This window comes from Heliangelus exortis, chromosome 19 (genome assembly GCF_036169615.1).
Source record: "Heliangelus exortis chromosome 19, bHelExo1.hap1, whole genome shotgun sequence".
NCBI lineage: Eukaryota > Metazoa > Chordata > Aves > Apodiformes > Trochilidae > Heliangelus > Heliangelus exortis.
This window is the reverse complement of record NC_092440.1, coordinates 4,274,290-4,299,931: the sequence shown is the minus strand read 5'-3', so window position 1 is coordinate 4,299,931 and position 25,642 is coordinate 4,274,290. Positions and strand designations below refer to the sequence as shown.

At 40.3% G+C, this 25,642-nt stretch overlaps 1 protein-coding gene across 1 annotated transcript in view; it reads right to left on the bottom strand.

Annotated features, from left to right (window-relative positions):
- Positions 1-6,323: 6,323 nt before the first annotated feature.
- SLC5A1 (solute carrier family 5 member 1) overlaps positions 6,324-25,642 on the bottom strand; it is a 28,019-nt gene continuing 8,700 nt past the window's right edge. The window contains exons 3-15 of the mRNA XM_071763738.1: positions 24,721-24,825; positions 22,706-22,765; positions 22,251-22,355; positions 17,129-17,234; positions 16,819-16,899; positions 15,465-15,685; positions 14,596-14,731; positions 13,715-13,822; positions 12,502-12,652; positions 11,748-11,916; positions 10,197-10,412; positions 9,790-9,892; positions 6,324-8,381 (exon numbers count right to left, since the gene is read on the bottom strand). Of these exons, the coding sequence (XP_071619839.1) occupies positions 8,158-8,381; positions 9,790-9,892; positions 10,197-10,412; positions 11,748-11,916; positions 12,502-12,652; positions 13,715-13,822; positions 14,596-14,731; positions 15,465-15,685; positions 16,819-16,899; positions 17,129-17,234; positions 22,251-22,355; positions 22,706-22,765; positions 24,721-24,825 (1,785 nt within the window). The 3' untranslated portion in view covers positions 6,324-8,157. The remainder of the gene's footprint in view (positions 8,382-9,789; positions 9,893-10,196; positions 10,413-11,747; positions 11,917-12,501; positions 12,653-13,714; positions 13,823-14,595; positions 14,732-15,464; positions 15,686-16,818; positions 16,900-17,128; positions 17,235-22,250; positions 22,356-22,705; positions 22,766-24,720; positions 24,826-25,642) is intronic.

Here is a 25,642-nt window from a genome sequence, read left to right as displayed (position 1 = left end):
AACAAGTGTCCTATGGGACAATGTATACATTGAGTGTTTTCTCCTCCACCTCAGTGGGTTTAGCAGAAGGACTGCAGGTATATGCCCCCAACTCTGAAATCCCAGCAGGGAGAGTCTTTTATTAATCATTGGCAAAGTATGTAATTTTTTAACTTCACAGAACAGGACCTCAGCTACCTTTTCATCACCCAGTATTCACCAGCTGAGAGCTGACACTGTCAGTGTGTAACTACACTGCACCTACAGCTACAAGTACAGATATGTTGCAAATTTCTCTGTCTGCAGCTTCAGGTGTGTAATTTAAGAGGCTTCAGGAGAAGGCTTGGGCAAAGAAATAAAGCAAGTTAGCAGGGCAAGTCCTTGCCATTCTCTGCAAGAAAGGTGTCACAGCACAGCTGACTCAGCTGCACAGGAAGTTCCATTTGTTTTCACTCACATTTTACTCTCACATGGTGTTTTTTACATCTGGAAGTTACCACATTGTAGCTACAAAGAGGCTGCAACATCTGTATAAAGGGATTATTTGCCAGGGCTGCTTTTCTGTTGCAGAAACCTGCTGTCAACTGCAAACTCCATTACCCTTATGTGAAGCTTAAACTTACCCTGTAGGAGTGATTAAAGTTAAAATATTTCTCTTCCATAACCTAAGCAAAGGGTGAATTTCCTCTCCTATAAAGATGTGATTTGAAAGTATTGACTCAGTTGCATTCACTCCCTCTGGGCAGGATCTTGGAGGAACTGTGCCTTTTAAACACACTTTCCATACATAAGGCACTCATATGTTATACATATTGATGCCAGAGTGTATCCAGTTCAATAAGAGAGAGCCAGGCAGCTTAATAACATGTTAAATGTTCAGTACAGGACCAGGGAACAACAGGGAATGGTCAGCCTGGCTACACTTACAAAACTGCTGCAGGAAAATACAGGAACAACAATCACTTGAGCTTAGCTCCAAACTTCTGTCACAGCCTTGCCCAGTAATCCAGATATCACACTTCAATGAGCTAACAAAATAATTAGCTTGTTCAGATGTAGAAATAAGACCATGCAGACTAAACTGCTCTGACTAAAAGAAATTTAGCTGACTGAGAGCTTTAGAACTGAATTCTGAGCATCAGCCTGATCATTGCTTTAAAGAGAAGATAAACTGTTTCTGAATAAGCCTCTCCATGGTACCAGTGTTCTTGTCTTATGTACACACCCAGTTAAAAAATGGAACAAAGCTTTAACTGGACACTGAAATCTGGATGTTAGTGGTACCCCTTCTGTCTCTGCAATTCTTTGGCACTGTTACATCTCACAATGTAAAATATGATATTTCAATCACAGCAGTAAATCCATCAGGCTATCTTGACCATGTACTCTTTATATAAACACCAAAACTCAAAGTCTGCATCCAGAATAACAATGAATTTTTTAAACTTATAAAGCTATATTTACTGGGAAAAAAAATAAAAATATTACAGATATTTAATTCAAATGCAAATGCTGAGATGTGGTGCTGTTTGATGCAGTTTTGTAAGGACAGAAGATAAAGGTTTGTGTGAGCACAGCACAACATATGAGCCTGGTGGCAGAGTTCAACAGCCTATGGGAAGCAAAAGATGCTGCAGAGAACATGGGGTAATGCAGGAACAATCCCATTTCCTGCAGAACACTGCTGTGTGATCTGTGGTGTTTCTAGAGGTGTCCAAACGTTTGATGTTTCATCCTGGGTTACACTGCAGGGGAGTGTAAAATAATAAAATAAAGCACAATGGAACAATGCACAGATCTACCTGATACAGCAGAGAAATCCCTCACTTTCTCCTTTGTAATCCTGACTATGCAGAACCTGAATCAAGAAGTAAATTTTCATTCTAAAAAATCATTTTTAAGGGTATACTAAAATGTAACACACAAATGCTCCCATGTGATTATGCTGATTCTTAAATCTCCTTCCTAAAATGAGTTTCTCAGCCACAGTCTGACATCCACAGTGTCCCTTCACATTCTTCATAAAGACCTTGGAGGTCTCCAATGTAATTGAAATAGGTAAAACTAAATGTCCAAATGTGGTTCTTTTTCCCTGGGAAAATGTAGCCATGCTTTGTTTTTATGTTATTTGGCAGGAAATAGCATACCCAGTTTTATTAGAAGATACAAAAAGCTGTAAAGAATAACACCTTGAAAAGGTTTCCACAAATAGAGAAACTAATGGGAGAAAAAGGAAACTTCCAAGTTGACCCAAAACATATTTGGAAGACAGACAAAAAGCAGCCCTGCAGCATGAACAGAAATTATGGGGTAAGAAGAACTGAGTAGAAAATAAACAGTATAAGCCTAGATTTTTAAGTATTCAATTCTAAGTACTCATTCATTGTCAAACTAACTGATTCTATAATTGAAAAAATAACAATTTAATGAATTTTTGTATCTAAGAAAACCCTTATGATTGAGGGTTTTTTTTTCTGAAGTACACTACGTCTGGAAATGAGAACAATGTGTACTGAAGTTGCAGTAACACTGATTTATAAATCAGGCTGGAGTTAACCTAAGCTATCCTTTGGCCCTAGTAGTATTTTGATTTCTGTCATAACAGAAGTTACTTAACTGCTGAGCACAGTGTTGCCCTTAAGACAACTCACAACATGAAAAATGCATCCTAAAATGCTTCTTGTACTGACATCTTGATAAAATGAAAAGGTCACCTGTCCCAGCAGGTCCAAGGGCAGGAACAGTCTGGGTCATATTCCCTATGAACTTCACCAAGATGGTGACACAGCTGTGACTTGATGCTAAATGGGCAACCTGCAGTTTTCTAAGGGCTTTTTCTCTCCTTTCCAAAGTTAGGACACGTTTTCTGACCCAAGTCACAGATTTAGTCCTAGAGAGGTGGGCTTTGCATTTGTCTTGGTGTTGAACATTCATTCAACATGCAGCCAAAATACTGAAATATGCCTGTGGGGAGTGCCATGGCTGGCTATAGCTTTGGAGTGGGAGAAAAAAATCCCTAATTTGTGAGGCTGGGCAATTAATTAGCACTCTAGGTGTCAGTAAAACAATTAGCTGCACCAGTGAAACAAAACTGATGAATTCTTCTCCTTGGACTTAGAATTCATTAGACATACTCCATAATAAAGCTGCCACAGACTTGGTCACAAAAATACTAAAGACCTTTTTGAATTGCTTCCTACACATTATAAACACTTAATTTAGCACGTCAGGGTCTGGCACTTTCATACATTATAATTAAACTCATTGTTTCAAAAGAAATTCTGTGTATACAGTGAGTCTTTGGTTTTAGCACTGTGTGCTCCACAGTGCTCTATGCTACAATGATATTAGCACCTAGAAAGGTTTTTAACATCAATGAAAAATGGCTTTAAGCCAACAATTATTAAGGCCCAGATATAATTAATTTGGTCTTAGGTAAATACCAGAATCAATTCAGATATATTCTGGACAGTCCAAGTTTTCTAATCAGCTGCTTAACCACTCTCAGTGATGCAGGAGAATATAGGACAGCTGCATGGATGGGAAACAAGATTTGCTTGTCTAAGTCCTGTGTCCCACCCTGCCAGAGCTCCTTTTGAATAGGTTTGTATTCGTTTTTCTAAGTTTCCAGAAAGTTAAGATCTTATGGCCCTCTAGTCTTGCACCTGCAGACTTATTTCCCTGAACCTATTTGCTTTTAGAAGTCCAGGAGCTAGAAGCCATTCTGTCCTGCTCTGGAAAACAGCACCTTTTAATTCCATCTCTTCCTGTTCCAAAGGAGGGAGTAGTTTTTCTTCCCACCATTCCATTTTCCACTTAAAAAAAGAAATATTGCAAATCACATTAAAAATGCATAGAAGCAAGAGATTTGTCTAGTGACAAAGAGGCTGGCAAAGGCAGGCTTGGCTGATGACATTAAAGTAGAAGGGGTGGATGTCTTTTCTGTGGCTACACACAAAATCAGGATGCTGAAAAATTCAAGCCCAGGTCCTATATTTAACATGACAAAAATTGCAGTTTGAATTAATTATAATCATTGTAACAATTTAAGACACTTCGAGTATACACTAAGTTTTTTGAAGTTATAGCTCTGATACTGTAAATAAAAATGCTGCACAGATTAAGAATGAGTTCCTACTTACTGAGGTTCTTCCAGATATCTTCAGAAAAGCAGGGGAGCTGCTGGCAGAGCGCAGGCACGGCTGCTCCAGCCCGACCACTGCCAGGGGAGGAGAGGCTGGCACAGGAGCTGCAGGGGAATTCTTTTTCACAGCTTCCCGTGGTAGATGACAAGATGGAGCACTCTTCAGGAGGGACAAAAAAAGCCCCGCTGTTGGTTGTACTGCCTTTCATCGGAACTACTTGTAACTACTGGAGTGCGTGCAGTTTTACTTCATCCTTTAAGTTCTCGAGCACAGGCCTGCGGCACACGCTCCCCGAACAAATGCCTTGGATCACCAAGTAAAAACTGGGGTGGGTTTTTTTTTGCAATTCTCATCTTCCTCAGTGCTGCATCGCCCTCTGCTGCCAAAGGTACTGTACTTTGAGTTGAGGACAAGGGAAGCTCTTAACACTGCTCCCTGCTCCCTCCCCTTCTTGCCACCGCGTAGGAACACTGGAGGTCCGGGACACAAAGACCTGCAGCTAGGCTATAACATTATTAAATACATTTAAAACCCAGCAGACTTCCTCAGAACAGCTTTGCTGTGACCCCCCAGCCCGTCAGCAGCCCTTCTCTGAGCAGTGACCCTCTGTCCCCAGCAATATCAGCTTTAAACTTCCCCAGCTCAGTGCTTCAACCCAATGCCAGTCACTGCTGGTGATGCACGGATTTATCATTATTCTTTGCTTCTCCTTTTTGTGTCAGCTTTTACTTTATTGAAACATTCCTAATTTTGAAGGTCAAGAATAAGCTGTGAGTAGGAGTTGAGGCCATCAGCAAGGGCAGCTGCAGCTGGTGCTCTGATGATGAGGGCCACTTGTGCTATGTGCTCATTCCCCACAGCCAGACATTCTGGTTAAAACCAAGCCATGGTTGCTGCAGATGTAATTCCAAAGTAAGGCACAGACCTTCCCTCCCCCAGCATTTCAGTGTGTGAGCTTTTTCAGTAACAAAATAGGGATAAAACCAAAATCTGAGTTCTAAGAACGAAGTGTTCATATAATCATTAATAATTAACATTTGTGAGATACTTGGATACATGTTATGGGTGATGCAAAAATATGAACACATTAATGAAGAGTAGTTACCCTTTTTCAGGACTTGGCCTGAAAAATATATATTAATTCTTAAATGGAAGATCTGATTTGTTTAGTGTGTGTTCTTCATGTATCACTGTTGTAAATGGCTTATAGTGCTTCTGGGTCATTTTTAAACTTTTTGTGCAGTGCATTTAAAATAATTCTGAATATCTGACTGAAGTCCACTAAAATAAGCTGTAACTCTGTATCTTACCTGACAGGATAAGCAGGGATATCTCAGGATCACCTGAAGCAGAGTTGTTGTATTATGCTGTCCATGCCATGCACGTGTATTGTGCTGTTAGCCTGAGATGTATCTGGAGCCTCTCCACTGCCCAGAATATTTTAGATTTGCAGTCAGACATGGAGAACAAGACTTGCTTGCTGTTCTCAGTTCTAAAGCCTGAGAATGCCTAGGACAGTGTAAGCTACTTCTTGGGTTTTGTCCAAGTGTCTCCACAACAACAGCTCTAACATGGACAGAGCTCCCCTGAGACTGAATAGAAGTCACTTTCTTCCTTAAAAATCATGAAACTGCCTTTGAATGCCATAGCTACCAACCTGAGGTGGCATTTAACTGTTAGTCTAAACAGAAGTTTTATCAGCTGTCCACAATATCTGGCATTTTTTTCTAAAAAAAAATCTACAAAATTAGAGGAGTAATCTAAGCAGCAAACTTTATATAAACATTTGAACTCTGCCCTCTACAAAATCCAGTTTTTCAGGAAGGAAAGGAGATTGCTGAGTCCTCAGTGTTCAAACAGTGAACATCCCTAGGAAACTGAGAGTTTTTCAAAATTCTTTAATCCTAGGGAGAAAAATGAAGTGATGGTGTCTGATTAACCAGGTCATCTAAAGGCTGCTCAGCCAGCCAGGAAATCACTTGTGGTTTTTGTCTTTATGCAAACGGTTGTGTAATTTCACCATATTTTTCCTTTAGTAACAAACAATGAGAAAGAGGGATCTGGGCAATCTTCATTAAAGTTTTTCTTCTCTATTTGTCATCCATTAATACTGACCAGAGCCAAAATCTAGACACCAAATGAAGTTCCACTGTCTTCCATCATATTATATAAAACCCCCATCATTTTCTCGACACCAAATACTTCAAAATATGCAAATACTTTAATACATACAAGTCTTCATAATCCATTAAATAGAATTAATTCCATGGTCTTTAAAATACTCTATCACTGTGTTAACTGTAAGAAAAAGCTTTGCACTGGTATTTATCTGGTATTGATTTGATCTGGTCTATGCAAAACCTTTCAGTATACTGCAGGGATTATACCAAAGAGCAGCATTTTTGCTGGAATACAGAGCATTTTGGTTTAGATCCAAATGAAGAAAAGACACTGTCAGAAGATTATGAAGTGAGAGTGAATAAAGCTGCAGGAGTCAGCAGCAGTGTGGTGCAGCACACACACAGACTATGCTGGCTTCCTATTTGGATGCACTTAGTGCCAGTCCAGGGCATCCTGCTGTAGAATTGCACTGAAATGCCTTGAGACAATGCAGATCCCACCAACCTTGTGCAATGGGAACCAGGAATCGTGGTGCAGCTTGGCCACAGCAACCAATGTCTTCTTTTTACATTTGGTTCCCAAGAAGCTGAATTAGATGATAAGATCTGCTTTTTGCTTTGAAGTGTTAAATCTATCTTTTCCTGCATCTCCAGCTGGTATCAAACTTATCAAGTGGAGACAATCAGGCTGGCTGAGCTGATATCCCACAGCTGTGACTATTCTCCTTCAGGAATTCATACTGTCATATGGCCTGAATTCTATTTCTCAGTGGAATCTGCAGAAGACAGATATCTAGCTGTGCAGAAAAGCAGTACAGAGCCCTCAAATGTACTTGAAAGAAAAATGCCAACCCAGCATTGTGATGCTTTGGACTTTTACCCATGTGCATGGATTGTTTTGTAGTACAGTCCATAGAAAGAAGCACTACATTAACAACAACCCTACAAATAAAGAGCTCCTAGTAATTGTGGGTAGGGATTAACTTTGACACATCAAGATGGGAACTGATCAGTAAAAAATAAATATATATATACACATACATATATATTTTAAACATATATATAATATATAGTGCATATATATAATGCATTGCATGTGTATATAGAATATATGTATTTTGTATAAAAAAGCTTCACATTCAAGTAGTGATACATATCAAAATATAAAGAGAGGAGGACTTTTTGAAGCTAACTATAAATAGAGAACCTATCATAAGCATAATTCTTAATAAGCTCATGGAGACACATTTTCTCTAATTTCAAAATGTGATCAATTCAGAGAGTTGGTGTTCCACTGATTACTGAGAAACACAACACAATGAAAAGTGAGAAAAAGGGGGAAAAGTTATCATGGAAAGTTAGATATAGTGTCAAATGCAGCAATAATACAGCAATATATACAAAGATCCTTTAGTTAAAGTATCCCATGCTTGGAGGGAACAAAAATGATTTTTTTAATTTGAATTCATAATATGGTCCCTCAATTGTTGTGAGGTTTTGCCATCAAATTATCATAGCCAAAGGAAAAAGAAATTTGAATGATCAAAAGAAGTAGGGTTGAAAATCAACCCTAGAATGTAGTTCACAAACCCTGACATGAAATATGGCTTATGCAGCCTTGTTCTGCACCTAAAATATGAAATGCATCACAAGAAAAGAGAACATTGGATGGAAATTCTGAACCTCCATTAACCCTGCATTGATTGATTCTGAACAGAAATTCTCTCTCTTGAAATCCCAGTGGCCTTCATCTTGAGATTGTTGAAATTATGATCACAAAATCAGTGAGTAAATGACCCTGATTTTTTACAAACATAGACAATGAAAATACTAAGTGTATCTAACTCTGTAAATCCACAAGTTGTCATCTTTGCTTGAAAATACAGTACAATTCCAGAACTGCAATCAGAGGTTTATGCAAAGAAGGCATGGCAAAACACAGCCACAGTCAATAGAATGATGCCATTGACATTCACAATGTTCCTCCAAAGTGGAACTTCAGTCGTGTCAGTCAGTTTCTTCTTCAGTGCTTCCTCTTCTTCCTTGCTCAGTTTGGGTCCTTTTTGTTCATCTATACCACAGAACCAGTTGTAGGCTTTCTTCAAGCATCCTGCTTCCTCTTGAGTTCCCTCATTAACTGGAAGGAATAACACACTGGTCATGAAATGTAAGCATGGGCCACTGCAGGCACCAGATCTCCGTGACTGAGGATATTCCTGTATCTAATACAACAGTTTGGATTTATGGTCGTGGTTACATGGAAATATTTTAGCACAAGAATCAAGCTAATAGCATGTTTTCACACCTCAACTGGAAAAAGAGTGATTTCCTACATGGTGCAAGAGAGCCTTTTGCAGCAAACACTTGTGCCTTTTGCAGCCTAAAAACTTGGTCTGGTACTGGAGAAGCGAACCATGCTGCAAAGCTTAAGCTCAAAAATTTTTCAATACTTTCTACATTTTTAATTAAAAGACAAATAAATGAATTTGAGGACACTCATGAAAAGATACTTGGCAGCAGAACCAGGAGAGCAGGTGGCTTTTCCCAGATGGGTGTCTGGAAATTCACTTTCATGGTGCCTCGCACCACATCCTTCTTCCTTCAGTCCAGGCTCCTACCCACTATTTCCAAGTGAATTCTTGTTGTCACACGCAGTTCTGCAAGTGCACACAACCTCTGACCTAAAGCATCTCCACTGTTTTAGTCCTAGAACTGCCACATAGCTACTGAGAGAGCAAGATGTTTTCTCCTTTCAAATCCACTTCACTTCTGATTTACCCCAAGCCTGACAGATTGGTAGAAGGCAGCTTATTTAGTTAAATATTAGAAAGGGTGTGGTTAGTAGGTCAAGAGAGGTTCTCCTCCCCCTCTATTCTGCATTGGTGAGGCCACACCTGGAGTATTGTGTCCAGTTCTGGGCCCCTCAGTTCAAGAAGGACAGGGAAGTGCTTGAAAGAGTCCAGTGCAGAGCTACTGAGATGATTAAGGGAGTGGAACATCTCCCTTATGAGGAAAGGCTGAGGGAGCTGGGTCTCTTTAGTTTGGAGAAAAGGAGACTGAGGGGTGACCTCATCAATGTTTTCAAATATGTAAGGGGTGAGTGTCAGGGAGATGGAGTTAGGCTTTTCTCAGTGGTGACCAGTGACAGGACAAGGGGTAATGGGTGTAAATTGGAGCATAGGAGGTTCAAGTTGAACATCAGAAAACATTTTTTTACTGTAAGGGTGACAGAGCCCTGGAACAGGCTGCCCAGGGGGGTTGTGGAGTCTCCTTCACTGGAGACATTCAAAACCCACCTGGACACGTTCCTAGGGGATGTACTCTAGGGGGCCCTGCTCTGGCAGGGGGGGTTGGACTAGATGATCTTTCGAGGTCCCTTCCAACCCCTAGGATTCTATGATTCTATGAAATATGTGGGGGTTGAGATTTTCTTTTAGGGATGGAGGAAGCGTGCCTTTGAATATCAAGCACATTAGTATTTTTTTTAGGAATGAAATAGGGATACTCAAATATATTGATAGAATCTATTGAAATCCAACAGTTACCTGATTCCTCATCTTTTTCATCAGCTTTCTCCTGCTCCTCTTCTGCATCAAGATCAATGCGTTCTTCTTCGCTGTTCCGCAAAGCCCAGCACAAGCGGTAAAGCTGCCGGGAAACAGAAGAGTTTGTAAACCTCCAACCTCTCTGCACAGACACAAGTCAGTCTGGCCAGCACAGGAACAAGCTGCAAGACCATGGTATCCAAAATGTCTGCTAAGCAAATGACTACAATGATTAGGAACCACTGAATATTTGTGAAAGATAAGTGAAGATTATTTCCTTTGCTTTCATACAAGAACTTTGTGACTTGGGTAGCTGCAATGGAATATGCCAACTACCAGTACCAGTGTATAAAACTTGTTGCTTTGTTGAGTTCCATTTTGAGGAGAAGAGCTGCAGTAATACTCACGTGTACATCAGGAATGGGCTTGGTCATGTAGGAGACTGCCAGGATGACGATGGCGGAAACCCCAAAAAGAATCATTGCAAAGTAGAGGTAGTGAATCCCACAGATGATGTATGGGCAGTTGGAAGGGGACACACAGTTGCCAGTTCCATAGGCAAACTCTGCAATCATTCTACTGAGTCCAGCTAGCAGCCCAAACATCAGGCCCCAGAAGGCACCCTGAAGACAAATGGCAAGTTATCAAAATGAGTAACTTCAGGCATGGAAATAATCTCTAAGCTCTGCAAAGTAGCTGGGGGAAACATGGAGGTGGTGACCCTACTTACAGCTCATTGTATTAATACAACTGAAAGGGGCAAGGAGCTGCAGCCCAGAGAAAGGATATGGAGGACACCTTACACAGCTCATTTCCCAAAGCTCATCTGTCTCCACACAATACCCAGCCACAGACTACACATCCCAAGGGCTGTTCTCCTATATTTTTATCTTTGAAGGCTAAATCCCTGATAGTTCTAGAGTGACAGAACCAGCTAGCAAGTGTGTGACATTTCTCCTGAAATATGTGTCTGGTTTATTTTCTAATGACCTTGTTAGTATATAGTTAAAAGCTGATTCTTTATACTTTTGGTGAATGTTTTGCTGCCAGGTATAGATTACTCTAGCCTGAAGTACAAAGGACACACAGCTACATCTGGGCACAAATTGAAATGTGGGAAATTCTGTTTAAACATCATTTGGTTTTGTTTTACTGTAAGGGTGATTGAACATTGGAACAGGTTGCCTAGAAACACTGTGAAGTCTCCATCCCTGGAGATACTCAAAACTCAACTGGAAAGGACCCCAAGCATCCTGCTCTTGTTAGCCCCACTTTGAGTACAGGGGGGCTGAACTAGTCCAGAGGTGCCTTGCAGTCTCAAGCACTTTCTGAGTTTGTGAGTAATGATGGCAACAGAGATTTATAAATCCTGATAAAAAATATTCTAGGTTTAGTGCTGGGTTTAAGAACAAAACAGTTTTAATTATTCAGTGGTCAAAGTTACAAAAATGTTTTGGAGTCAGACAAGATAATTAATTCCATTTCTGGCAGAAAAAAATTAGTCTGACCAAGAAATATTGACAAAACTTGTAAGTAATTACCACATGTAAAAACCTGCATGTTTTGCTTAAAAGAGTGTTGACAAAATTTACACTGGTCAAGAGGAGGTGAAAGGTATTATGCTTGGTAAAGCAGCTTGGTGACCAATTTTTAAGGTCCCTTCCAACCTGAACCACTATGTCTCCATAAATTATCAGTTTGACACACTTCATGGCAAGGTGACAGATAACCTAAACTTCAGAAATTCCTAGATGATTGTTTTTCTAAAGATTATCAAAGACCTTTTTCAAACTCATCTCTGAAATCTCAGGCCCTGGGCTATTGAAACACAGAATCCCTGGGCCATAGTAGGATTAAAATAGACAGGGAAGAGTTGCTAACCACAGACACCAAACCAAAAGAGTAGTTCTGATGCCTAAAAGAGCATGCAGCACATCTGTTTTCTAATTTGTACCTACCTGCTCATTGACCCTCTTGCAGAAGACAGCAAGCAGGAAGAGAGCAGCAATGGGAGGTCCCAGGTAGCTTGTAATTGACTGGATATAATCAAAGAGCTGCCCACTTTGAGCTGATTGCACCACAGGAACCCAGGCAATGCTGATGCCAATTAAAAGTAACATGAATGCCCTGCAAACATAAACAGATATTCAATTAGCCACTGCTTAGAAGCATCTATCAGGAAGAAAAAAAGCCAGCAATTAATCAATAATTTAAATGCCATTTTGCATTTAAACCAGCAAAATCAACTATAATGGCCAATTACCATTGACTAAAGAAAAGAAAGCTGAGTTGGATATTGTGTCTGCCAAATATCCCCCAGCACACAGGTAGACATGCAATCAGAACATAGAAAATTACTTTTTCTCCTTTGTTTGATATGTCCAAAACTAAATCAATAGCAGATCAACTACAACTAGTTCATGGATGCTGTATTATGGTGCAGCATGAAGCCTGTTAAGATGTTGTTACTTTTGAACAGCATCAGGAAGTGCTAAGAATTAGTTTAGCTACTTCATGCACCACTATCAATTAAACAGGAAAAAGTCTTTCTTTTTTTTGTTCCAGGAGATGGTCCAGTGGGACAGCCTGTCTGACCACAGGAGGCCACTGCTGCACTGCCCACAAGTACCAACAGCAGGTTGCCACCCAGGCACTTGGTGCATTTTTGGAGGCTGCAGCCTGCAATCTCTGTGTCTGTGTGGCTGCACTTACCTGCCAGCTAACATGAGCTCTTTCTCTGATGGCCGCGATCGAATTTTGGTGTAAATGTCCATGGTGAACAAAGTGCTGGCACTGTTAAAAATGGAAGTCAGGGAGCTCATGAGAGAGGCCAACATGACTGACAACATCAGACCCCTCAGACCTGAAATACAAAGATACATGAAGGAGATGAGCATTCCCTGTAGTGTGTCAGTGCACCACACCATCCACACAACTTGTCTGATTGACCCCTTCAAGCCAACTGTGTCTGGCACAGTTATGTGCTGGTGCCTGCCTCATGTTCTCTTGCAATGCAAGGAAAGTGATGTCTGCTGAGCTTTAGAAAAGCCACATACAGCAGTGACAGGGCAGCTCTTCAGCTTTTAGAACATACGTACTTCTTTTGTGAATGCTGCCTCATTAAATGCTGAAATAAGAATAAAAAGACACTAAGCAGACTTTCTGCAACAGCTATAAAAACAATTCATCTTGCTTGCTGGCAAGTGCACACTTGAAGTGTATTTTGAAACCAGTTGTTGATTAAAAAGTTGCTTTTACTGTTTGACAGTCAGAGTAAGCAATTTTTCCAGATGGTATGATTTAGTAAACACAGTATGGGGAAGTTTTGCAACATTTAAATAATTCTAGGTACAACAGTTATAATACAATGGGGAGTGCTCAAGATACCAGGGAAGTACCATGGTCTATATCATAATCTGTCTTTCTAGCCTTATGAACAAGCTCTATGGTTTTCATCAGAAATATCTTTTCTATGTATATGAAATCCTCTCCAGAGTCATGCCTTATTCTCCCACTGAACAAGTGTCCTATGGGACAATGTATACATTGAGTGTTTTCTCCTCCACCTCAGTGGGTTTAGCAGAAGGACTGCAGGTATATGCCCCCAACTCCAAAATCCCAGCAGGGAGAGTCTTTTATTAATCATTGGCAAAGTATGTAATTTTTTAACTTCACAGAACAGGACCTCAGTTACCTTTTCATCACCCAGTATTCACCAGCTGAGAGCTGACACTGTCAGTGTGTAACTACACTGCACCTACAGCTACAAGTAATGCCGACTGCCCCTGTGATTAACAGTACAGAGTTTTAGCAAGAATTCTTTAATTAAATCTGGAACTTGGGTTCCCTCTATCACCTCTTCTTACAGGCTGGCAGTTCCACCCTTCCTAAAACAAACAACCAACAAATACAGAGAGCATCTTACCATTTGGCATAAGCTCCACTACCATTTTTGGATAAGCAATATTTGTACATCCAACTGCAGTGCCACAGTGCTGCTCACAGATTTCAGGAACAACACAAGCCACCACATCTAAGGAGAGAATAATGAGAGAGGGTTAGACAAGGTCATATAAACAACAGGTTACTTGCAATTCAGTAGAGCTTCTAAAATTTATCTCTGTGTTGAGCCTTTGGATGTGCTTGATACCATCCTTGGCCTGCCAGCAGCAAGGAAAGTGATTCTAAGCCTATATTCTTCATTTCCTCTAAAAGGATAATAAGAAGTGCTGAAGGTCAGAAAAAAAAATCAGCAGGGAAAAAAAAAAGAATCAGAGAAGGACTGAACAGCATGAGGAGAGAAAAAAGAAAAAAAAGAACAGATCACAAAGACCCTTCCCTCCAACCTGAACATCTCTCCTCTGCCTGCTGTTGAGCACATTGATGGTTAGAGAGAAGGGAGACTGGCATTTCCCCCACACTGCCCTGGGATGTGAGACATTACTGCCTGTGACTGATGACCCTCTTCCTCTGATTGCCAGCAGAGTATCAGTCCTACACAGCATTTTTCACTCATTTAGCCAGAATGGGGCTGTAACAAACAGACAGATGAGGAGAGACACTATGAAGTTCCTCTCCTCTAAACCAGACAGCAACAATTAGCAGAAACCTGGGATCACTTCTTACAGTGTAGTTGGTTTTTGTGCATACATGTGCCTGAACAATTTGGATGACAAGATACAGTCTAACAGGTAATCTGGAAGGGGCAGAGAAGAGGAAATTGAGAGAGATTGGCAATGAAAAACATACAGCAAGAAGAAATATTTTTCTGTGTACATGCAATATATATATATATATTTGCAATACCTGTATACAAAATTCTGCTGATCATTCCAGGCATCACTATAATAAACATGGGCAAGAGCTTCAGGTACCCACACATGACACACCCAGCCTTGACGTGGGACATGTTCTTGCCAGAAAGACATCTTTGGACAATGACCTGACAATGAGACATGGCAAGTGTGCATGACAACCAGGAACAGCATCTCCATGGACACACCATGCCCAGATACAAGGTGGTGCTTAATCTCCCTGATAGTGAAAGAGCTTATTTACCATTTCTTTCACTATGAAAAATAAAAGATACATGGTAATCAAAGGATATATTCAAAATAAGTAGAGGAAATATATTCTTTATTCAGTGTATGTTTAAGAGCTAAGACTTTCTCACAAGACGTTCTTAAAGCAGATAAATTAAAAAGCCATAAAGAAATAAAACATTTACTGAAGCAGCAAATACAGTTACATTGGGGTTTCTGTTCACTTGTTTATAAATTGTGAAGATTATCTTCCTCACAAATCAGAATGCAGATATATCATTTGCTAGAGATTGGACACATTGTCCTGTCATAGCTGCAGCAGCACATTTTCCTCTATTCCTGTCAATGTGATCCCTCAGGGAAACAGGGCTTTAGGGAGGAGGACTGGGGAATAGTCTCCAGACTGGAAGACCCCAGATAAGAACTGAAAGAACACCCTGCTCCATTTTCTCACATATAGGAAGGGTTTAGAAACCAGAAACTGAAAAGTCACTGACCAGTCTGGAAACAACTGCCATTTCTCTGGCCCAGCTTTGAATTACAGTGAGGATTCATTGTAAATTCACCCCTACATCACACGAGACTACAGAGTTTTGTGTTGTGCATTTCCAAAGCACGTGGCTTCCACATTACCTGATCTGTGCACCAGTACCACATAGCAAGGATGCTCAAACCAAAGACAAGCCCTGGCCAGGGCAGGTCTCCAGTGGCAGGATCTCTGAAGATGTGGAAGGCATCCTTCCGAGGAGTGTAGCACTCTGGACTAATGGTAACATTCCCATAGGAGGTGCGGGATGGAATTGCTTCCATGTACTTCTTCATAAAAGCATCATACCCTCCTACTTCAGAAAATGCTGAAAAATAGGAAGTAAAAGTAGTGATGAAGTGTTTAATACTGACATCTCAAACAGAGCTAGAGAATGGCAGGAAAACCTCCTTAAAGTAAGGACAAACCCCCTAACCAGTTTACATCAGTATTTTCAGAAAACAGGATACAGTGTTTTGCAAGTATTCACATAATCTAAATACCAAAGTAACCTTTCTTTTTAAGTTTTTGTACATCTTGCAAATGTTGGTTTAGGCTCCACTATCTCAACACCTCTTACACATGCCTTTCACAAGAAATGAAATGAAGATACTTTGTCTTCACAAACCCCTAACCTGGGGAAAACCTAAGGCAGGGTCCTACCAGGTCAGGTCAGTCTGAAGTTGGATCTGTTTTGACAAAGATGGAATAATCTAATTCCAGTGAAAGACCCAGCTAGAGAAAAATCAAGTGCTGAGGAACTGGAAGGATAAGGAAAGGACACTGCAAATTTAGGGAATCTTATCACTACTTCTTTCTTGAAGTCATGACCCTACCTATTAATTCTGCTTAACAGCAACATTTCTCTTTTCAAATGTGGTCTTCCAGACACACACATTGCCCTACTCATAAGCATTATGTTCATATATTTTGTCCAGCAGGCAAAATAATGACATCCAAATGTTATGTACAGTGGCTGTTAGAACACTGAATTTCAAATGTTCATGTTTGGGCTGTTTTAACACAACTTAACAGCTAGAAACAAGGCAAAACTGTGCAACCTGACCAATAACTTTTCATTTTGAATTAGAAATTTTCATGTATTAGCATCTGATTATCTATGAAATTATAATCTTCTTCAAATAATATCTTCTCTGAACTTCTCAAGAGTAGCATCATCACCTGTAGACAACTCTGCTTTTACCTAATGATCCATCACAAGTACTGCTCTGTCATGGGATGCTATATATTACCTTACACATTCCCCTGTGCTTTGGAGATGGAGTGGTCTCAGTGACTACAGGGCTTGGCAATACACCCATTTTCTTCCCTGATCAATAGGTGTATGAACTGAAATCTGCTGGTTAAGATAACAGAGTTCCACACTGCAGGATCCATTTCCATAGCTACTGTGGGATTTTTGGTTGGAGCATTCCATTTTAATTCATCTGATTTACTTACCAAATCCCATGAGAATAAAGGATCCCACTACCATGATAAATGTTTGTAATGTGTCTGTGTAAATCACAGCTGCAAGGCCACCTGATGGCAAAGAAAAGTCAAGACAAATAGGTTAGCTTCTGTGCAAATGTCTCAGTAGAAATCTTTTTTCTTTTTTTTTTAACTTTTCTCACCACTTCCTTATTTTAACCAAAGATCACTGGAAATAATTCCCCTTTTGGATTTTAATTTCTTCCTTCCTACCCACCTTATCTCATCTCTTCTGGGTTCCCTAACATTTCTAATTTATCAGAATGCTCTGCTAACTCACCTGTGATGGTGTAAAGAGCAGTAATAAGAAGCAGGATAATTATGGCCAAATAAAGATTCAGCCCAATGGCCAGCTGTATAAATACAGCTCCAGAGAATATGTCTGCCTATAAAAGAAAAAAAATTATAGATTAAACAATGTTCAACTTCATGAGGTTGCTGTATTACACATTCACAACGAGGGTACTGAAATACACAACTCCACCCCCTATAGTACTGTACACACAGACAAAAAAAAAAAAAAGATAAAACAAAAAAACCCAAAAAACAACCAAAAAAAAAAAAAAAAAGAAACAAAAAACAAACAAACAAACAAACAAACAAAAAACCAAAAATAGAGGCCATTTTAGTATAACTGCCTGTCTCCTCTCAGTGCCATGCTGCTTTTGGTACCAGGGATGTAGCACTGCACAAAGAATTTCCTGGTCTTTTTCAAAGGAACATTTTAGTTAGACAGAGTCACCTCACTACTACAGAGTCACCTCACTACTATATGCTTACTCATTTAGCTTAATAACAAATTTCTTCAAACTCAGGTTATACTTGCTGATGTATGCAGGGATGGACTCTGTGGCACCTCCAAGACGCAGCACTGTTCTCTTTATTTCATGCCACTCTCTAAGTCTCTTACATTTTCTTTACTGCTTGCATACATGTGGTGGAGCTAGTCTTGCTGGTTCAGGACAAATGGTGTTTAAAGGTAAACATCTCATATTATCTCTATTTTTAAGTTCCTCTCAGAATAATTGACATCAGTTGGCTAACAGAAGAGACCTTTCATTCTTGCGTAAGAAAGGAATTGTCCAGGTTGCAGAGTAACACTCTGGGACTCTAATCACATTAAACTGGTTCCTGATTTAAAAAGACTTTGCATTAATATTATTTATCCAAGTTTTCAGTTAGAATAATCTACCCCAGTGCATTTATAATGCACTACTGTAAATTATGCTTTTGTTGGAGGTTTGCGTCTGTACATATCTGCCCCTAAGCAGCTAGTTCATGGCTTGTCTCCTATCCCACCTGCTTACCCCCTTTCTGTACACCACACCACCTGTAGAAGGGCTCTGTACAGGGAGATTTAACAGGGAAAGTCCTAGTGGCATTCAGCAAGCTCAGGAGCTGCAAAGTGCTACAGGAACTGCCCATATGTAGGATCTGAGAAGGAAAGATAAACAACACCGCATGTGCCCTGGGGTAGAGCCTGCACACACTGTTACTGCAGGGCAGCTGCTGGGCAACAGCTTGCTGGAGGAGCTGGAGGCTCCATGGGCCAGGCTGTGGGACCATGGAACAGGCTCTTGCATCACTTTTGTTCAGGCTAGGCTGGGGTAAGGCAGGGCAGAACAACTAATAAGGAGTTATGCAGCCTGCATAGTTGGGAGATGCCTGATGAAGAAACCTTCTTCATTCCACCAACACTGAAACTGAGACTGCAGGGTATGATCTCACCCTTTGCTTATCAGGGAGAACGAGGAGAGGTAATGGAGCTCTGCAGCAAGAGGTCCTCCAACACTACTGCCCCAGCATGCAGAAAACAACTGTGAAACAGAGTGTGAATCACAGCAGAGATCCCAGTCCAAAAACTGCCTCAGGAACAGCTTGAGATGATTTTATTTCTTATCGGTTTTAGCTTGGAACTAGGAACCAGAACTTTTAGCTCTTAGTGGCTGTTAGACCAAATCCTTTGTCCCATCCCTCTATGAGAATATTTTTTTCCTATGTTTTCACACCACTGATCAGCTTATGTCCCAGACCTTCCTTTTTAGCCTACATCACATTAAATACTAATTGTCCTGAAAAGGCATGTAAAAAAATGTATAGTTAATTATTTAGCATCCTGAGCAATATATCAGCTTCTTAAAATTGCTGAGTTATCTTCCAGCTTCATTGCTCCTCCCTCCTAATTAGATTATTTCCTTCCAATATTTCCTTGTTTCTCCATTAATACTCTTTTATGGACACTATTTATTTCTTATCTTATCTCTGAATAGAGCAAATCACAGTATCTCTCCAAAGCCATTCACAGATCACGCAAGAACCACTATCAGAACACATACCAACTGAGTGAAGCCAGCTGCAGTGTTAACATCAGAGCTGAGGCACTTTCAGCTTACCCCCTACACCACAGAGTTCTATAACAGTTCTATAGGTTGCCCTTGTACCTCCTCTCCCAGTGGTAAGTCCAGACCCATACATTTACTACTGAAATTATGCACAATGAATGTAAAGAAAGTGTGTTTAGGAAATCTGGTTTACAATTTCTAATTTCTTCAATAGCATTCAGGTCTTAATTCCTTTTTTTCTTGTCATAATTTAGGCAACTTTTCTCCATCAAGATTTTATTTTTACTAGGCCATTTTCTTTGGCATAATAACCAATATCAGGAACACTTGTGGCTAGCAAACCCCTGAAAGCTGCTCTGGGCATTACTGACAAAGCACTGCGTGCTTAGGGAGCACGTACACGTGAGGCACCTGTGCAAGAGAAATCCTTTGGGCTCAAAGATCACGTGTGTCCTGATCCCAAAGATCAACACCTTGAAGCATGTCCTTGTATGGCACGTGGTTGATTACCCACAAAAGCAAGCTGAGGAACCAATAAAAAGATACACAGAAAAAGAGACAAAGAGAGAAAAGGGAATGACCTTGTACAGAGGTGTGCAAAGAGAACCTGAACATCACATGGTGGTGGGCACTGTGCCAGAAAGAGCATGCCAGGAGGTCCTGACATGTGATATTGTTCATTGGAAAGCACCATAATAACTATATGAATAAGAACATTTGATAGTATTTTAACACATCAAGGAAGTAGTTCATGAAATAACAAGAGCCCACTCTTCTTTCAGGATAAGCAGCAGCATCATGGCCAGTCAAACTAATAGGTGTGACTGCCAGGTTAGGGCAGGGCAGAAACCTATCCTCTATAAGCAAACCTCAGCAAGCCCCAAAGATGACAGGGATTGTTTGCAAAGACAGCAGTCAGGGAAGTAAAATGCAAATCCCCAGGCTGGCTATGGTATGGATTGTCAGCACAGCTATGTTTGCATATACAGCGTGCCACTGGTAAGAGACCTGCACTAGCTTCACATACAATGTGGATCTCTACAGCAAGAAGAAAAAAAAACTGTGGTCCAGGATGGAAAAGCTCTTCCCCCTCTGCTTCTGGAGCTGGTTCATCTGGAAACAATTTGGGCACGGTGTTGCACAGTAGGGCATAGAACAACCTACATCCTCCAACAGTACCTGAAACCTCCAAGGACTTTGACTGCTCTGCCTATTCTGAAAAAGATACAGCAAGTAAATCAGACCTGGACAAATCCTGCCCTACCAAATCTAGTGACACAAGACAGCAAAGCAGAAGGTATGTTTGGTGCTACAGAAATCTAAGCCACGTTTGCACATGGGACAGACACTGTCAGAGTCATTCTGGGCTGATGAGGAAAACAACAGAAATTGTTAGAGGAGCTTGTGCACCAGGTTTTTCCCCTGCATGGCACAGAGACACAGCTCCATGGCAAATCCCCACACACATCTGGAATAATTGGGTTGACAGAAAGCTGGGAGGGACCACTGGTAGAGTGGGACCCAGGTAATTTCTTGCTGTATAAATCTCTTGCCTATTACTTTTCCCCCTGATAAGACAGGACCACAAGTGCAGGAAAGTGTGCTTCAGCCTCATGACCACACTGGAAGCTTAAATGGGGAAGCTGGCTTGCCTGGAAGCAAGACTCTCCAGCTGAAACAGTGTGAAATCCCATGACCAGATCCTTAGGCATGATAGAGACAGAAATAAAAGGTAGTATGTTCACAACCTACGTAACAACCTGATGGGCTCATTATAAACATGTGTTGCAGAATAGGGCTGTGAGTCATCTGACTGGAAGAGTTTCTCAGCTGCTAGAGCTGTCAGAGCTCTGTGTCAGATCTGGGCTTTCTGATTCTGGTAGTTAGCACAAAAGCAGCAAATTAACGAATGTTTTTGCATTATGTGGAAATTCAACTCTGAGGTCAGCTCCACAGTACCAACCTGTTTAATTTATAACCCTTCTAAGGACCAGTTATCGTGAAGATGTGAGAATGAGAGCAAAAGGCCAGTCTTTTGGCTTAAATTGCACTATTATCACTTAGCTCCCATTCAGAGGGCAAAGAGTAATCTGCCATGGCAACTTCTGCAAAACAACAGATTGAAGTATGCCTGAACTGTGGACTTCTCCAGAGGCTAGATGGTTTCAAGATGTACAAAAAATACCAGCTCCCTTCACTACTGCACTGCAATACGACCACTTAACTAAACATTAACTTCATAGCATCTTAAACTTTATACCAACCACTTGTCCATGAAAACAATCTCTACTCTTCCTTTCACCTCAGCTGTTATCATTTCCCTTCTTTGCATTTCCCCACTCTTCATTTCTAATTCTAATTCCTATTATTCTCTTTTTCTCCATAGCTCTTTTGCTCTTTTCTTCAGCTATGTTGCTGATAGCATGTTCACCAGAGGATGTTAAACAGGTAAATATGAAGTCTGGGGACCCTTCTCCCTATGTTCCTTCTCCCTGAAAACCCAAGAGCACACTTTTTCTTCTGTGACCAAGCAGAACTGTTCATTCCTCTTTGCAGAAGGCCCAGTAGATTGGAATGGGATGTTATGTGCTGAAAACAATACTAAAAAGTTTCTAAAACTATATGGTTACACAATCAGCAGCTATTATTTCTCAGAGAATTGAAGCAGAAAAAGGGTCCAAGCTAAGAGATTGTGACCTTTTTCTCTAAATGTTTCACAGATCCTGAAGATAACAGACTGTAATACCAGCCTCCCTCCACTCCAACCTGTTCTAGAGGAGAGCATAAGTAGAAGTATACCTTAAAAATCTAAAAAAGAAAGGACAAGCATTGAGAGACACTGTCAGGAGGGTAAAAAAAATTAGATGGCAGGGCAGATCTGGATATACAATCTCACTAGACAGAACAAAGAAAACACAAAATCATATTTTTACCAACATTAATTCAACCAAGAGCTGCAAATGAGAAAAAACTGACCACTTGTGTGAGCAATATTGTAAACAGAAGTTTCTTTTCTTCAGATCAAGGTAGAATGGAAAGAATTCTGTCAGTTATACTTACCGAGATCTTTGTGAAAATATACAGCAACAGGGAAAGGACTGACAGGTAGATCTGAATCCGTTTCCCACCAAAACGTTTTCTCAGATACTCTGGCATTGTCACCACCTGCAGGGAGCATGGATAAGGTTTCAGATAATGGGAAAGAGATACAAAGCAAATCAGAGGAAGCTTTTAGCTACTCAGATACCAAGAGTAGAGGGCAAAGGGAGGGGAGCTGCAAATGCAGCTGCAAGGAACAGCAGCTCCAGGAATCAAAGGAGAACAAGGACAGAGTGCCAAGTACTTCTTAGCTCAGGTCTCAGAACAGAGAATCCTCATTTCCCAAATATAGACACAATATAGTATAGATCTTGCCTGCTCAGATCTCACACCATTCATAATGCATTTGCAACATTCAAGACTTGATCTGCAAACACGAGCAGCAAAGAAAAGCATAACATGCTGCTTGGACTTACCCCAGCTTTGATGTAGATGGGTACAAACAGCCATCCCAGAACAACCACAAATATCAGAGCCTGTAGCCAAGACAAGATCACTCAGTTAGCCTTGTCTCTAGATAGCACTCCTGAAGACCATTCATCAGACCCAACAGCAGCTACAGACCATTGAAACCACATAGACCTGGGTATTAAAGGGACTGGGGGGGAAGGAACTGCACCATCCTTTGATTTACCATTGAAAATTTGGGAATGAAACCTTAGCCAAAAAAATTGTCAGGAATTGAGCAGCCTGGATTTCATACCAGATGGTCCAGAGAAGTACACATATTAATCATACATTTCCTAGAGAAACATCTGATTTTTACTTACTGGATTGCCCTCTAGTATCAAAGCATCACCAGACTACCCCAGCCCTCTTCAGAGCAGGCCCAGGGAGGCTGGTTTAACAATGGTTAAAATACAACAAGCCAGTAAAACTGTTTCTGAGAAATGTTAAGGAAGATGAAGCCTGCTACCCAAGACCTATTTGCTAGCATCTTGATCCCAGAGCCACTAAAGGAGGATACCACTCAGAATCTGGTATGCTGCAATGGTTTGTTGTGACATCTGCATGTCCAGGTCCTGGGGAGAGTAGCTATTCTTTTGATTTATTATTTTGATCATTACCTTCCTGCTGCACTGGGACCCTTGGAGTTTATGTGTTTATAGGTTTTACAACAATCCCAGATACTGTACAGGATGTACCCCATGCATTTTGTTAAATAATTTGTATTTCCAAATGACCATTTCATAATATATTTTGTGTTACCATGTGTACTTTGTGAATTATATATCTTATTGTATTGCAGTGACACATTCTTCTGACAAACAGCTAGAAAATACTGTCTGACACAGAGTTAAATATATTTAAATATAGAACAAAATCCCACTCTGAACTCTGCATTTATTAGGTCTACAGGGCTTAGAGGGCTTTTTAAAGTTCTACTCTCAGATCAAAACCATAAGATGGACAGGAAATACTAGGTCAGCTTCTGCTGTCATACTAATACACGTTAGAAATAATTTCAGTGAAACAGTGATACAGAAGCATAACAGTCAAACTTAGTATTTCTTTCAAGAGGAGAACCAAATTATACAGTCAAAAGCAGTATTTCTACCATGTATTTAACCTGTACATCAGCCTCACTATGTCATAAGTAATGAACTCTGAAGTGTATCTGCTCAAACACACACATGCATCATTGCTTCTTCCTAAACAGCAGTTGTTGGGCACTGTGTATTGATGTTCATCCACAGAGAATCTCCCAGGTGATGAAGTGTCAGAGGTGGATGTGTTTGGAGAATAATATGGGTCCTAGAGATTTCAATACTATGACATTTCAAGCAGTACTTGTTCTGTTTTAGTTTTCTTAGTTTTGGTACACAGAGAAAGGGAATCAGGTTTGTTACAGTGTAATGAGAGAAAATTGACAGATTAACTATGTGTGTCTCCAAGAGTCCCTTTTAGCCTTTATCTTCTCTTTAAATATTTATATCATATAAGTACTTGACTATTTGGCAACAAGCATCTCCTTGCTAAGGAAATAAGCCAAAATCCTCTGGGTGGTCTGCTTCTTTTACCATGCACAATTAAATGCAAGGAAAGTATTGACCTATGTATGCTCATTAAACCCTTTGTGTCTAAGTATAATCCCTTCCATAAGGTGAATTAAGCAGAACAAGGACATTATTATCCACACCCACAGAGCCTGAGAATACAAAGAAATGGACTGAATTAGCTCATGGGAATCTCTATGCAGCTAACACTGCTCCTGGTACCTCAAAAAGTTCATTTAAAGTCAGCTTGGACATGGACCAAGGAGGACAAGATAAATAGTAGATTACATTGGCACTTACTGGTCTCTACAGAGAACAAGTGTTGCCAACCAAGACGTTTGACAGTCCTAAATTACCAGGCAATGTTATTTTGATTAATCTCTGCAGAGAATTCTGATGTCACAAATTTGTCCATTTAAATGCATCCCACTTACATTCCATTCATATCCCCCGATGGCAATTCCTCCAGCTGCTGCTGTTCCTGCTATTCCCACAAAATGTCCACTGCCAATGTTACTGGCAAAAAGAGAAGCACCAATCTGGAAAGAGAAAGAACAACATTTAGTTCTTGGGTTCCATTCATGTTAACTTGAAAAAAATCACCTTCATTTGGCATTTTGAACTCGTGTCTACCTTCAGATGGTGGAATAAGTGACAACCAGCTTCCTTGACAACTTTCAAGAAACCCTTTTATTGTTCACTATGAAACTTGAGACTCCAGCCAACAAATCTACAACAATTCAAGGGAATAAGATGTTGCATAGATGATCTTTCAGTTGAGTCAAGGAGGAAATGATAAGTACATACCCACTTGTCACACTGGCACTTCATATTCCACAATCTGTGGAACTAAATGTATCATCCATAAGAGTTGTACTGACTTTGTACTTGGTTCACTTCTAATCAAAAGATATTCAATTAATTAAATTGAAAGCTGTATGGCAGAAATATCTGCTGAGAAAGTGTTTCTGAAGACACAAAAAATAACAAAACAGGGAGTTATATTTAAGAAGTATTAAATCTTTAAGGCCCTCAAATACTATGCTGATCATAGAAGAGTAGGACGAACACAGGAAGTGATGAACAAGGAAAGATTAAAAAAACCTGAAAGGTTTATGTTGGATTACAGACAGACAGGACTCATTCACAAAAGACAGACTGTGCCAAAAGATCTAATTCTTCATTAAATAGCTCAGACAGTAGAAAAGAAGAGAAAAGGAATAAGCTTCATATCTTCAAAATGAAGTCACTAAAGGCAATGCAAATACCTAACAATAATTTACAAGGTCAGACTTTGAAGGATGCGTGGTGAGAACTGGAGCATGAAAAAGAGGTTGGATTTGGTATTGTAGGCAG